The sequence below is a fragment of the Argopecten irradians genome, chromosome 3 (genome assembly GCF_041381155.1).
Source record: "Argopecten irradians isolate NY chromosome 3, Ai_NY, whole genome shotgun sequence".
NCBI classification, from domain to species: Eukaryota; Metazoa; Mollusca; class Bivalvia; order Pectinida; family Pectinidae; genus Argopecten; species Argopecten irradians.
This window is the reverse complement of record NC_091136.1, coordinates 27,778,478-27,792,831: the sequence shown is the minus strand read 5'-3', so window position 1 is coordinate 27,792,831 and position 14,354 is coordinate 27,778,478. Positions and strand designations below refer to the sequence as shown.

At 34.9% G+C, this 14,354-nt stretch overlaps 1 protein-coding gene across 1 annotated transcript; it reads left to right on the top strand.

Moving 5' to 3' along the window:
• Window positions 1-126: 126 nt before the first annotated feature.
• On the top strand, window positions 127-13,326 carry LOC138318075 (large ribosomal subunit protein uL11m-like). Its single transcript, XM_069260157.1, has 4 exons — window positions 127-303; window positions 5,910-6,005; window positions 9,852-9,945; window positions 12,685-13,326. Exons 1-4 carry the CDS (start codon window positions 154-156, stop codon window positions 12,972-12,974), a joined length of 630 nt encoding a protein of 209 aa, XP_069116258.1. The 5' UTR covers window positions 127-153; the 3' UTR covers window positions 12,975-13,326.
• Window positions 13,327-14,354: the final 1,028 nt, after the last annotated feature.

Here is a 14,354-nt window from a genome sequence, read left to right as displayed (position 1 = left end):
CTCATTTTACATAAATCGTATCAAACTATTAAAATTTAAGACAATCTTAATATTTTGTTTTAATTTTAATCGTGATATTACATAGGCCTTTTAAAATATGGGTAACATTCATTTCCGCAAAGGGAAACAACTCCATTCGAACCAGATAACAACATGGGGGCTCGCGGAAAAGTCAAGACAATCGCCAAGAGTGCAAAAAACTTGAAAAAGGCGATAACCGTGGAATCTAGTTCAGTTTTAAGAGCAACAATACCAGCTGGAAAAGCTACGCCATCTCCACCATTAGGACCAGCGTTAGGACAGGTATGGTTTGAAATAAAACAAGTGACCTTAAAATTGGCATGTTACCGTAAAGCTGTCCTTTTCAGTTGTTAAAATTTTCGCGGTTTTCATTTATTATTTTGTTATTTATATCTAGCAGTAGCTAGACAACTCCAGTGGTATCAAACGAAGAACAGAACAGTATTACAATGGCACGGAAGAGGTAGAAAATTGAATAGAATGGCATAAAAATGTAATGACATTGCAGGTTTCGAGTAATCCAATTGTAGGAGGAGTGACCTCGTCTACCCAGGTTTCTATTTGGGGTTCCGTGAAGCAATTACAACGAACAACAGAAATACATTCGAATGTTATTTATTATATACAAACATGTAGAAAGACGACGCATATATTTTATATATACATGACACAAAGCCCCCTTCCATTACCAGCGTACCCCACCATATGGCAAACTTCAACATTGCACCGCCACCCATAGCTACTCCCGACATACAGCGAGAGAGGATGGCGTGACGTCTGGCAATGATCGACCCCAGTCCAATCACACTCTCCCCTGCCTTTCTCTAAGGTCTTCGCCCTCGACACACGAGACCCTTCCAAACACCACCACCGTGGGTTACTGTTAGTTGGGCGCCACTGTAATACCAGACCTTCGAACCCGGGACCCACAGGAATACTAGCCGAGTGCTCTAGCTGAGCTACCTGGTCCCGATGATCGACCCAGTCCAACACACATCCTAATTCTGTATCAGGAAGAGGAGAAAATGTAGCGGCCAGACCGGGATTCGAACCCGGGACCACACAGAATAACTAGCCGAGGTGCTCTATCAACTGAGCTACCTGGTCACCGATGATCGACCCCAGTCCAATCCCTCTACACTCTCCTCCTTCTCTGAAGTTCTATGCCCTCCCGCCCCTCGAAGACAACCACACGAGACCCCTTCCAAACCACACCACCGGGAGGTTATTTTAGTTGGTCGCCAATTCTGTAACAGGAGAAGGAGGAAAAATGTAGCGGCCAACCCGGGATCAGAACCGGGGACCTCAGAATTTACTACCTGAGTATGCTCCTACTGACTGGAGCTTACCTGGTCACCGATGATCCCGACGCCATTCCAATCTCCGCTACACAATAATATCAGATGCACGACATTGAGAAAGCTTCTGATAGGCAATGTCATCTACATCTATCTACATCCACCAGTTTATCAACCTCCTTCATCGTTTTGAAGATTATGTTGATATTGAAGTGTGTGCTATGTATAGGGGGTGTTTTTATTTTAATGTTTCATTTGATTTAGGTCAGTATTGCCAACTCACCCGATTTCCCCGGGTTGACCCGTTTTTTAGACATTTTAGAATGTATAACCCGATTGACCTGGCGGGTCATCAAATAACCTGATTTTCAGCACTTGGACTAAAGTGTCAAAAAGCTCACAAAAAATGTCGTCAGATAAAGCCATTAGCGCAATTTTAATTACATCTCAGGGCTTAAGACTCATATCAGGTCCTTGTATAATGCAGGTAGCTTATGTTTGTGTTTACATTTTCATTGTCATACTTTTTATCTTTTTTAAACACTTTTTACAGTGATTCTTGGTCGATGTATAACTTAACAAAATTGGATTTTCACATGTGAATCACGACGTAATCATGCAAAAACATGGTCAGATTTTGGTTTTCGTCCACGGATAAGCCGCACTTGATGTATAAGCCCGCACTACCCGATTTTCAAGGGGGAAAAAAGTAGGCGGCTTAGTACTCCGGAAAATACGGTACACCAAACTTAAAAAAAGGTTTGAAATTGTAGCAATTAGCCTAATCTATTCAGTCATGCTTCACGATGTCCATATCGTTTTTAGCCAGAGCCAGCTAGCAAAATCAGACATGGCCAATTAATACTGTTCAACAATCAGAAATTATCTCTTCAAAAGCACAAACACTTGTGATAAGGATTTACTCAGACAAAAGATTTTACTCACATGAATAAAACAGTCAACTGTGAACAGTATACTGTTTCAGTAGGCAGGCAATGCAGACAATCATAATGGCAGCCATTTTGTTTAGTCAAAGATAATAATGAAAAACCGGACAAGAAAAATCCAGGATTTTGCTAAAAATATTATTTTAAAGATTTTTTTAATACAATATTTTTATCAATTATATTTTTTTTTATTTAATATTATTATTATAACCATAAATATATCATAAATATTATTGAATTTACAATATGAAAATAATAAATATATGCATATTTAAGGCTTTTAAAGGTCTTTGATGTTAAAAATACACTAAAAATGTTGTTTCGCACATGACCCTTGTTTTTGACTCTTTCACCCGTTTTTTCAAGGGTGATCACCCGATTTTGGACTTCATCAGAGGTTGGCAATACTGTTAGGTTGTTTTTTAATTGTTCTAAGCAGAAACATATATAATGGTCAAGTGCCCTAAATTTCTCAGGGGATATGTTTTCGTCATTTTTACAATTTTGCTTATATCTCATGAATTATCGCGTGATTTTCATAAAGATTAAAGAGTGTCGTCACCCAAAGCAGATTTGATCAAGGAAGATTTGTCTTGCTCAAATAAAAGGGGTGGTGTGTGCTATAATCATGGGAATTTTATAAAAAAGGATTGTAAGCATTATACCCACGAAACGAATGGTATTTTCATTTTAATTCCATTTTGAATGAATCTTTAAAACCCTTACAGGGGATAGAAACTAACGTTTTCCAATAAAACTAGTCAAAATGACTTGTATGAAATATATTTACGAAGGTGAATGAACTGCAAATTGCATACAGCGATTTCTGCACAGGGTTTAGGTGCTGAAGGGGGGCTTGGGCCCCACTTATTGCTGGGGGGTTGGGGGCCATCCAACGGAAACAAATTTTTAAAAACTAGAAGCTCTGAGATGAGTTTTAGCATATCTGGGCTGTCTCAAATTCTGACTCTTCATGTTCTTAATATAATGATTTTTTTTAAAATGATTATAGTGATGACTGTAGTAAGTTAGCGAATGTGTAACACGATTTTTTTCATTGACTGATGCAATCGTTGGTTATATCCAAAAGAATCACATATTCCTTACGTAAAGGGCTACGGAAAGCACGTTTCAGAAAGTCGTAAACAACACTCTAAACAAACACTCGTTCAGATGTCATTCTTTATGAGAGCATAAGTATTAAATTTGATATGATAACTAGTCCACGGGGACTATCAGACACCACAGAATTGACTAGTCCTTCAGATTTTTAACTAGTCTCGGACTAACGGACTAGCGTTAGTTTTTCTATCCCTGCCCTACTGTCAGCGTTTGACATGTCCATTAGCATTTTGATCAGAGTATGTCAACCAGGGGCGTAGGAAGCATTTTTTCGCCGACTGAAAATTTTCTAAAAAATGCTTATTTGAAAGAAAAAAGGGTCCTCACTGCATATTTTTTCATACTTCATTCTAGAAAATTTTCCGATGGCGCGGCGCATTTCCTAAAACGTTCAAGCAACATAATGTCCATAACCTGCATATTAGTAAAAAAATCAAATAAAACTCGAACTAGACTAAAAAAATGTCTCAAGGGATTTCTTATGTACTATTTAAAAAATGTCTATTATAAGATTTCAATTTGTTTTTTATGTCCTTAAGCGAGACAATTAATTCATTTTTTTTTGGTTACAACAAAATTGTGCCGATGGTGTCGAAGCCCATTAATTTTATGACACACAATTATCATTTCTAAACTGCAGGTAGCTTTAAATCGAAATATTTCCATGTTAAGAAACGCTAAATTATAATCATTAAAATACATAGTAAAACTCATCTCCAGCCAGTCTAAATCATATTTTTCTTGTCCGGGGGTCTCCCCCGGACCCCATCTAACACCAAATTTTCGCGCTGTCAAGGGCGCATGCAAATTCATCAAATCTCATTTAAGCTATTCTTAATCGTAAAAATTTTTCCTTGGAGTGGCCCAGAACCCCACAAACACTAGAGAGTTTGTTCCAGTCAAAAGTTGTTTGTGGAAAGAATGAATATTTTCGACAATCGGTTCTACAATGATTAGTTTGATAGGAAAAAGGATGAGAGTGTCTTGTTGGACGAGTTTGTGGTTTTTAATATTGATCTTTGTTTATATCAATAAGTCCATGGGTGATCTTCTATCTGATAAGTTTGTTTTTTTTTTTTTTCTTTTTTTTGGTTTTTTTTTGTTTTTTTTTTCCCCTCCCCCCCCGGTTGGTTTTTTTTTTGGGTTTTTCCTCCCTTGTTTTTTTTTTTTTTTTTTCTTTGTTTGGGTTTTTTTTTTTTTTTTTTTCGTTTTTTTTGGTTTTTCTTTTTTTTTTTTTTTTTGTTTTTTTTTTTTTTTTTTTTTTTTTTTGTTTTCTTTTTCCTGTTTTTTTTTCTTGTTTTTTTTTTTTTTCCCCCCCCCCCCCCCTCTGCTCCTTTTTTTTTTTTTTTATGTTCCAATTTTTGTTCCCGCTCGGCTAATTTATTTAGGTCTCGTTGGAGGATTGAGGCGTCATGGTTAGAGCTAACAATCAGATAGACCAGATAGTATCAGTCTTACAGTTGATGAGAGATTCAGGGAGATATCATTAATGTAATACAAAAAAAACTCGGCCCAAGGACCGATCCCAGGGGGACCCCTGACTCGACTGGTACATAAGATGACAGTTCACTGTTGAGAAGGATTGACTGTGTTCTATCACTAAGAAAAATTTTTAATCCAATTTAGAATATTTCATCTAATGCCAAAACTATTTAATTCATGTTGGAAAAGATTGTGGCTAACTTTATCAAAGGCCTTTGAAAAATCAAGTATGAATACATCTGTTTGTTTACATCAGTAAGGTTAGATACGACTTTATGATTCTCGTCGTGCTATACCTCCAAGATGTTTAGAGTATGCATAGGATTGTTTTGGCCTTAGTTGGTTTGCCCTAATTTGCATTACTAGGGCTAAACATAAGCTAACATTATTTTCTACATAACAACAATTTATGAAACACCAAATACATTTAATCTGTGTAGGTTTTCTTTCAATGACATTAGCAATTACTTAGTAATAATACTTGGGTATCATACATTGTAGTGGTTCTGAGGCCTTTGGGACTGGATGAATTGATTATTGTACATTTTAAAATAAAATTTGTCTCTATTAACAGTGTTTTTTCTGCCTATATATTTGGGGCACGTATTTGTTGATATTTTATCCCAAATCATGTCTAAATTTCCCAAATCAATGAGTCTGACACACGTTATGTGAGACGAAACAACAAAAATACGGAAATTGCAAGCCTAAACGTTGTATTTTAGTATGTAGATTCTTAGACTGGTTCATAATTGTTTACATAATTGTTTATTTCCACCTTTTCCAAAATTTCCATATACACATTTAAATTTTTCCCAATTACCTACTTTTATTGCAAAAAAATTCCCAATTTTCACCAGGTGGCAATTTCCCAAAATATCCTGGAAAAACACTGGTAAATTTTTTAACACTTGGTTGAAAACTTGCAACACACTTGCAGATTTTAAAGGTTTATAACAAATATTAATTTCCAAATAACTTTGATAATCAATATGTTTAAATCATGACAGTAAAACTAAAGTTTTGTTCTTTCTTTCAGCATGGTATACAGATTTCAGAATTCTGTAAGCAGTTTAATGACATGACAAGCAACATCAAAGAAGGACTACCATTACCTACTTGGATCAGATTGAGGGTAAATATTATCATTCATATACCCCCAGTACCAGGAGACTGCAAAGAACACAAATGAAATGCAAGATAAGCTTGATACAGGGAAATTTCTGTATTGAGATATCTATATATTTTATAATTTAGTAATGTTGTAAAGTCTGTGGACATTGATGAAATGTTAGATAATTACTCTAAGATGCTCCACCGCCGACAAAAGGTATTTTTTTACTATCAAAAACAGGAGCAGGCGATTTAGTATTTTTTCTTCAGTTACAAAAGTTACTTACTTTACACCATTACCACCATTGAAAAGTTTGAGCTTCTAATTTTACTTCAAGTTAAAAATATGAAAAATAATTATTTGCATCCCGAAAAAATTCCGTGGCATTATACCCTATATGGTATGAAGTACTGATTTAGCATGCACCAGAAGCAAAATGAATTATTTTATATTATTTTTTGTGTTAATTAGACATATATACACGATTAAACACCAATTATTGTTCAAATGTTGAATACCTATTATGCTCCATCGGCAGTGGAGCATCTTTAACTACACAGTGATTTTTTAGGTACATTTGGGGCCGAATAAAGGCCCCTTCCCCAAGAGAAATTTTGCTGTTTTTTCCCAATTTTATGTAAATATAAAGAAAAAACTCTCTAAAATATACATGTTTCAAGAAAAATACTATGGAAATTTTCCCAATTGAAAAGGTACAGGGCCTTGAAATGATAGAGTAAGAAAATCACTGCTACAACTTTTTGTCATTTCATACATGCTTTGTTTTTCCTTCTTTTTTTTTAGTTATTTTGTGCTTTGTATACATGTCATAAGCCCACAGTTTGTGATTCTCTTGTCTCATCCAAGATGGAGTGAAAGATTTTATTAGTCTCTCTCAAGGGGATGAATGATTTTTAATACAACGCATGTAGCGTTTGTATTATTGGTATCCGGTTTGTAGGACTTGCCCTACAATGACATTGCCCTACAATGACATCTAGTGGTGACCTCTTGAACCATTTCATTCATAAACTTCCATTCATAAATTCACTATTCATTGAATAATATTCCTTTGGACCAATCAGTAGTCATGGGAAGACTGCCTTCTGATTGGTAGAATACACAGAGTGTTATATAATACACAGCACCATCTAGGTCAACTGTACCTTATATCAGGGCCGTTTTTGTTTATTCGGAACAATCGGTTCGACCATTGGTTAAAGTCATTATTTCAAGTATCCGGACGGACCTGCAGTTTTTGATACAGGCTTGTGAGGGCTTTGTCAAGGCTCGTCTGAAAACAATATAAAATCACCAGGTCCGTATTTAATTAATAAACGAACAACTAGGTCCAACCAGTCAAACCGTATAATCGAAAACGGCTCTGTACTCCCTGACTGTTGCCTGCTGGTGACTCCTCTGTCCAACTTACATAATTCAAATTGGACTTACTATCTAAGGCTTATAGACCTGAGAGTTATTTCTTTATGTGTACCTTAAAATAATGTTTTTAAATGATTGTTAAAAACAAATCTGAGGTAAAGGCTATATAACTTATAAGGCTGTCCTCATGTGTGCATGGTTTTACCAAAATAAGTGTATGTGCAACATTATAAGAAACAAGAGTATAGGATAAAAACTCATTTTAATGAAGACTTGTTTTCTTTTTAATTTGTAAGTCTTTTATTTCATGTAGGAAATTTAATTAAGAAAAATGTGAAACAAAATAATGTTGTTTTTGTGATCAGTTGAATGTTCTTGAAATAATTGATATCAAAGTCTTTATAATATGGTTTATTTATTTTGATTTTGGAAATTCATTTGATTTCATTCTATGTTTCTGGTATCTGCCGCGTTGTATTTTGCAGTACTTTGAGTACTCTTGGTTGTTATTTGCTCGTAACTCTGTTCGCTTTCCTCATGTAGGTTACAGTAACGTTTGACGAATGTATGATTGATGTTGATTGCATTGAATACTATTATGTGATTGTCAGCACAGTAATTAGGAGTACTGAGACATCCAACATTTTAGACTCATTGTTCATCTGCAAAGTTTTCTATCTTTCCCTAGAGTAAGACTCCGTAGTGTATTATACATGTTTTTTTTTCACTAGAGTCGCTAGGTTATTGAAGACAAACTAATCTTCCTGGCCGAGAGCCTTGGGGAACTTTTTAGTACTGTCTTTCACGACTAGCATATTAAAATATGTGCTTTTTGTACGTCATATTAACAATATTGGTATTTTCTGTTTTTTTAGGTTCATAGCAGGTGTATTGACATTAAGCATACATTATGCCACGAGCAACCAATTATCATGTATTTTCAAGAAAAAATACTATGGAAATTTTCCCAATTGAAAAGGTACAGGGCCTTGAAATGATAGAGTAAGAAAATCACTGCTACAACTTTTTGTCATTTCATACATGCTTTGTTTTTCCTTCTTTTTTTTTAGTTATTTTGTGCTTTGTATACATGTCATAAGCCCACAGTTTGTGATTCTCTTGTCTCATCCAAGATGGAATGAAAGATTTTATTAGTCTCTCTCTCAAGGGGATGAATGATTTTTAATACAACGCATGTAGCGTTTGTATTATTGGTATCCGGTTTGTAGGACTTGCCCTACAATGACATTGCCCTACAATGACATTGCCCTACAATGACATCTAGTGGTGACCTCTTGAACCATTTCATTCATAAACTTCCATTCATAAATTCACTATTCATTGAATAATATTCCTTTGGACCAATCAGTAGTCATGGGAAGACTGCCTTCTGATTGGTAGAATACACAGAGTGTTATATAATACTCAGCACCATCTAGGTCAACTGTACCTTATACCAGGGCCGTTTTCGTTTATTCGGAACAATCGGTTCGACCATTGGTTAAAGTCATTATTTCAAGTATAAATCCGGACGGACCTGCAGTTTTTGATACAGGCTTGTGAGGGCTTTGTCAAGGCTCGTCTGAAAACAATATAAAATCACCAGGTCCGTATTTAATTAATAAACGAACAACTAGGTCCAACCAGTCAAACCGTATAATCGAAAACGGCTCTGTACTCCCTGACTGTTGCCTGCTGGTGACTCCTCTGTCCAACTTACATAATTCAAATTGGACTTACTATCTAAGGCTTATAGACCTGAGAGTTATTTCTTTATGTGTACCTTAAAATAATGTTTTTAAATGATTGTTAAAAACAAATCTGAGGTAAAGGCTATATAACTTATAAGGCTGTCCTCATGTGTGCATGGTTTTTACCAAAATAAGTGTATGTGCAACATTATAAGAAACAAGAGTATAGGATAAAAACTCATTTTAATGAAGACTTGTTTTCTTTTTAATTTGTAAGTCTTTTATTTCATGTAGGAAATTTAATTAAGAAAAATGTGAAACAAAATAATGTTGTTTTTGTGATCAGTTGAATGTTCTTGAAATAATTGATATCAAAGTCTTTATAATATGGTTTATTTATTTTGATTTTGGAAATTCATTTGATTTCATTCTATTTTTCTGTTTCTGCTGCGTTGTATTTGCAGTACTTTGAGTACTTTGGTTGTTTTTGCTCTCTTAACCTGTTCGCTTTCTCATGTAGTTAGTAACTGTTAAAATTGTATGTTGATGTGATGCATTGGAATACTATTATGTGTTGTCAGCACAGTATTGTACTGACATCATACATTTATACTAATTGTGCATGCAAGCTATCTTACCCTGAGTAAGACTCAGTAAGTGTTTATGTCACTGTCTAGGTTAGAAGAAAATAATCTTCTGGCAGTGAGCCTTGGGAAATTTAGACTTCTTTCACACTAGCATAGTATAATTTGTGTTTTGTTCTTCATGAACATATTGTTTTTCTGTGTTTTAGGGCGATCGAAGTATTGACATTAAGCATACTATGCCAACGACAACCTATTTCTTATGTAGTGCTGCTGGAATAAGTCAGGGAGCCCAGTCTGCAGGTAAAATGAGGTCTACATAACATAATTGCATCATATACTTTAAACTATCTTGTGTGCAAATATTTTCTTAAATTTTGCATACCTGGTATATTCTGGCTGAATTACCTGCCACAAGTTCAATTCAACAAAATTTATGAAACACCCCAAAGCGAGGACACATACAGTGAAATGCGTTCAAGCGTCCGGAATTGCCTTTCGGATCGTTCAAACCACAAATCACGTGAATAGTTTCAACCAGTCGTATGCACGTTTATCAGCTCGGAATGGCTGGGCGGAGTTTACTAACAAGTATAATACAACTGAGGGCGGAGTTTACCTGTTACACATTCAAAAACTTACGCAATTTCAATCATTAATACCGCAACAATTTGGTACACAAAATCGTAAAATAAAAACAGAATTACATGCATATACATGTATATAACCATGACCTACATGTACATAGCCATAGTCACAGGTAAAGTGAGTGGAAATTTGAAATTTGGTGTCTTAACTTTACAATACTACATGTAATTTATTTGAAATCACAGAAGCCAGAGAGTCGTTACTTTATACATGTACATTTATATTCCAAACGTCAAAATATGCTTTCTTGAACTACAATAAGAGTGTTTTTAGCACAACTTATCATAGCTTTGAACACATTTTTACAAGCACACTTTTAAACATTACTATTCCAATTCATACAACTAACAATGTATATTAAAGGTGAGATGTCTGCTTCCGGATGAAACATCTTCGTAAGGCCGAAAAAGGGAGAAGAAAACAATGTCTGTTATGGGTTACCCGACCGACCCTACCCCGACCCTAATTTTTTACCCGACCTTTTTTTACCCCCGACCCTAATTTTTTTGCTCCTAAAAGGATACTCTTATTAAAGGATAGTTTAGTTTTACTCTAAACCAATCTGAGCTGTTAATACCTTCTTTCTTAGTCAAATCTGCAATTATTCATATTGTTAAATAAAGAGTCAAGAGTGAAAGACACTAATGTTTAATCATTTTATTGATAACTAATAGGAGCCACATATCTGTTTAGTAAACAGCTCGCTATTGCATCTGAACTTGACAGAAATATTTATATAAAAAAAATCCCTACCTACCGAGCCTATTTGTTTTGCCAATGTAACCCTATTTTAAACAGGCATATTTTTTGCCTTATACATGTATATACAGCTACAACCGTGTATGTTCCAGGGAACGTTTTACGAAGCTGTCAAGATATATAGTGTTGTCTTTCGATGATCGTATGATACGATTGACTTAAAAACGTGTTTGAAACCTTTTTATCTACAAATGTATGCTAACAAATCTTTGGTACAAGGGTGCGACCAAGTCAAGTCAGTAGATCCCTTTGAAGTCAACATTGTTTGTGCTACACCACATGGAGTCTAACCAATCGAGACAACTTTCCAGAGATTTCATTGGCTGTCGTTACAGAATGTTACAACATTTGAGGGAGGAGTCTAATCCGGACGCTTGAACGCAGTTCACTGTATCATCTTTCAATTTCCAGAGATCAGTCACTTATCTCGATCTTCAAGAATGTTTTAAACAAACACCATAAATTGCCGAAAAAAAGACATTAAACACTAAAGTGAAATTTAGTTGATGTCTGTTGATTACTGTACATATAGGTAATCACTCTGGATGACGCAGTTATTGCCTTTGTTGATGGTCTTTTGTCATGAAAGTAAATCCTGACGTTAGGGCTGTTCCAGCAAAACATATATGGCACCCAGGGAAGGCACTTTAAAAAAATACTATGTGCCATGGTTAGTTTAAAATAAAATCACTTCTGTGCCAGGGTGGCGTTTCAATAAAATCACTTCTGTGGGTGGGTCTATCTGAAAAAATTTGTAACCTTGTGAAATGAAATGCAAAATTTTTGGTTTATAATGTTGTTGTCAGTCATCCTGACTACAATAATAACTGTTGAGAAAACAATATTAATGTGTTGATCATCTTCAATAAAAAAAAATATTTTCTGGATGTTTTAATATTATAATGACAGAGTATTTATTTAAAATATATTATATTCAATCAAACTTGGCAATGGTACAGAGAAACAATGGATTAGTATTGGCAAAATACTGTTGTCATCAATAGATCTTTATTAAAGTTCACTGGTATTAAGTTGTGGAAAAAATGGCAGTTCACAAGCATAAGTATGAATGTTCAGATGTCTACTCTTGCATTACCCTTGCACAACACTTCAGTATCTTTAGTAGATTTTCTGCTGGTTCTAGGAAGATTGTTCCTTTATACAAATCTAGTAATTGATGCAGCACATGAAACAATAGTTCACTGCACCATATACGGCCCAATTTTGTCCTAGGACTCTTCGGTGATGCTAGAAATCAAAATATGTAAATCCAAAAAGATGTTGGAGTAAAACAAAAAATTAAATATAGCTTCTATGCCATAGTATCATTCACAAAAAAATAGATATGTGGAGGGGTCAACAAAATTGAAAATCACGTCTATCAATGGATCTCTCTATTTCAAAGTACCTTCCCCCCCCCCTTCCATATATGTTTTTCTGGAACAGCCTGTACAGAGAATCAACCAATTTGATGAAACAAAAGTGCATGTATTCATGACAGAGAACTTTTTTTTTACACAATGCACTGAATGAAAGAAAAACAAACAGTTTCTTCTTTTTCATGCATTTTGATACATGTATTTATGGAAGAACGAAAAACTAACAGAATTTTTTATGTTTTTTCTTTTTTCATAGGTCAAGAAGTTGCTGGGAAAGTCACATTGAGACATATTTACGAAATTGCCAAGATCAAGCAAACTGAAGGAACGCTGGACAGATTTACTCTTCAGAACATTTGTAAAATGATCATAGGATCGGCTCATTCTCTTGGACTTGAGGTCGTTAAAGATGACCTGGATCCAGTAGAATATGAACAGTTTTTGATAGAGAGAGAAAAGGTGGTAGAGGAACAAGCATTAAAACGAAAAGAAGAATTAGAGGCCAAGTACTTAAGGATGAAAGAGAAAGATCCTGTGACTGTATAACAATTCTTTATATAGCTTATATTAATTAATAAATAATGATCTTTGAATTTGGATTAATAATTTGTGATGCAAGATAGTAGAATTAAATTTTAGCAACAATAAGGTAGTATCAAACAGCATGCTATAAGGAGAGTCCAGAATGTCCAAACCAATTGAAATGCATCAGATAGACATTTAAATTGATATGCATATACATTTCAATCTGTACAATTAAGTATTGTGTAGAATTCATTATTTGGCCATTTAACACTAATCATTTAAGTGCTAAATATAGGATGTTTACTTTTGTATGAATGGTCTATTGTGAAGCTGTCTATATTTGTGAGAGTGAAATAAATGTTTTACAAAATTGCTTGTTTTTGTAGATTGTTTTGTCCATCATATTTCAATCATGCATTATACATTGTATATTATCCATATTTCAACTTCTGTTCCACAAACCTAAGGGCCAATAACCTGCATGTATAAAGGGCTGCATGATTTTCACTGAAGGTCACAGAAAAATCGATAATTAACATTTATTTTAAACAGGTTATTTACAAGTCTTACGTAAAGACCAACCTTAGATTGGACTTTCAGCCTTCTTTGTTTAAGGACTGTAATATACCTTTTTTTCAACATGCTGAATCATTTCTGACCAGAGTCTGGACACTTAACTTGTATCATGCTGTGGTTGACCATGACTTTCAATCTAGGTCACTAAACAATCAAGAGACCCAGAAATGATTGGCTTTAAGCCTGCTAGGATAAATCAAATAAATGATCTAGAGTAAATGACATTGTCTGCTACAGACCTAGATTTCTTGGTAAATTAGGGTTCTACCAGATACCATGGCATGATATCCATATAGAAAGGGAAAATAGAGTAGTCACCAGACCCAACGCACCAGACCATGCATCGTTCAAATCCGGGACCTCTGAACATTAGCTGGATGCTGATGATAGACCCTGTCCAATCCAGTAACACCAATCCCAGTATATGGTCTATGACAATGTTGTTACAAAAGTAAATGTCTTTAATCATTTATTATGTCATCTCACCTGAAGGATCGGGAGGGAGGACTAGTATAGCCTCTGTGATTCCTCTGTCTTTGTCCGCTATGTAAACTTTTCATTCAAACGGCTTCCTCTCAAGGGCCCAGGGCACTGATATTTGGCTTTTAGCATGCTGGGATGAAGGGCTACCAAATTTCTTCAAATGAATCACCTTAACCTTCATTCAAGGTCACGGGTCAAAAAGGTACTGTAAACTAACCTATTTTTGCACAATTTTTTTTGTGTGTTTCATCAGCAATAAGATACCATGAATTTTTCCAATTATAGATAGAACCAAATTACTCTATATCACAAAATTAAGTTGACTTGGATAAGTCATTAGAC

Bases quoted from the DNA above. Each gene is read 5' to 3' on its own strand.
- LOC138318075 (XM_069260157.1), top strand. From the start codon at position 154: ATGGGGGCTCGCGGAAAAGTCAAGACAATCGCCAAGAGTGCAAAAAAC. The intron at 304-5,909 runs GTATGGTTTGAA...TCTTTCTTTCAG, and splicing joins TAGGACCAGCGTTAGGACAG to CATGGTATACAGATTTCAGA. The intron at 6,006-9,851 runs GTAAATATTATC...TCTGTGTTTTAG, and splicing joins CTACTTGGATCAGATTGAGG to GGCGATCGAAGTATTGACAT.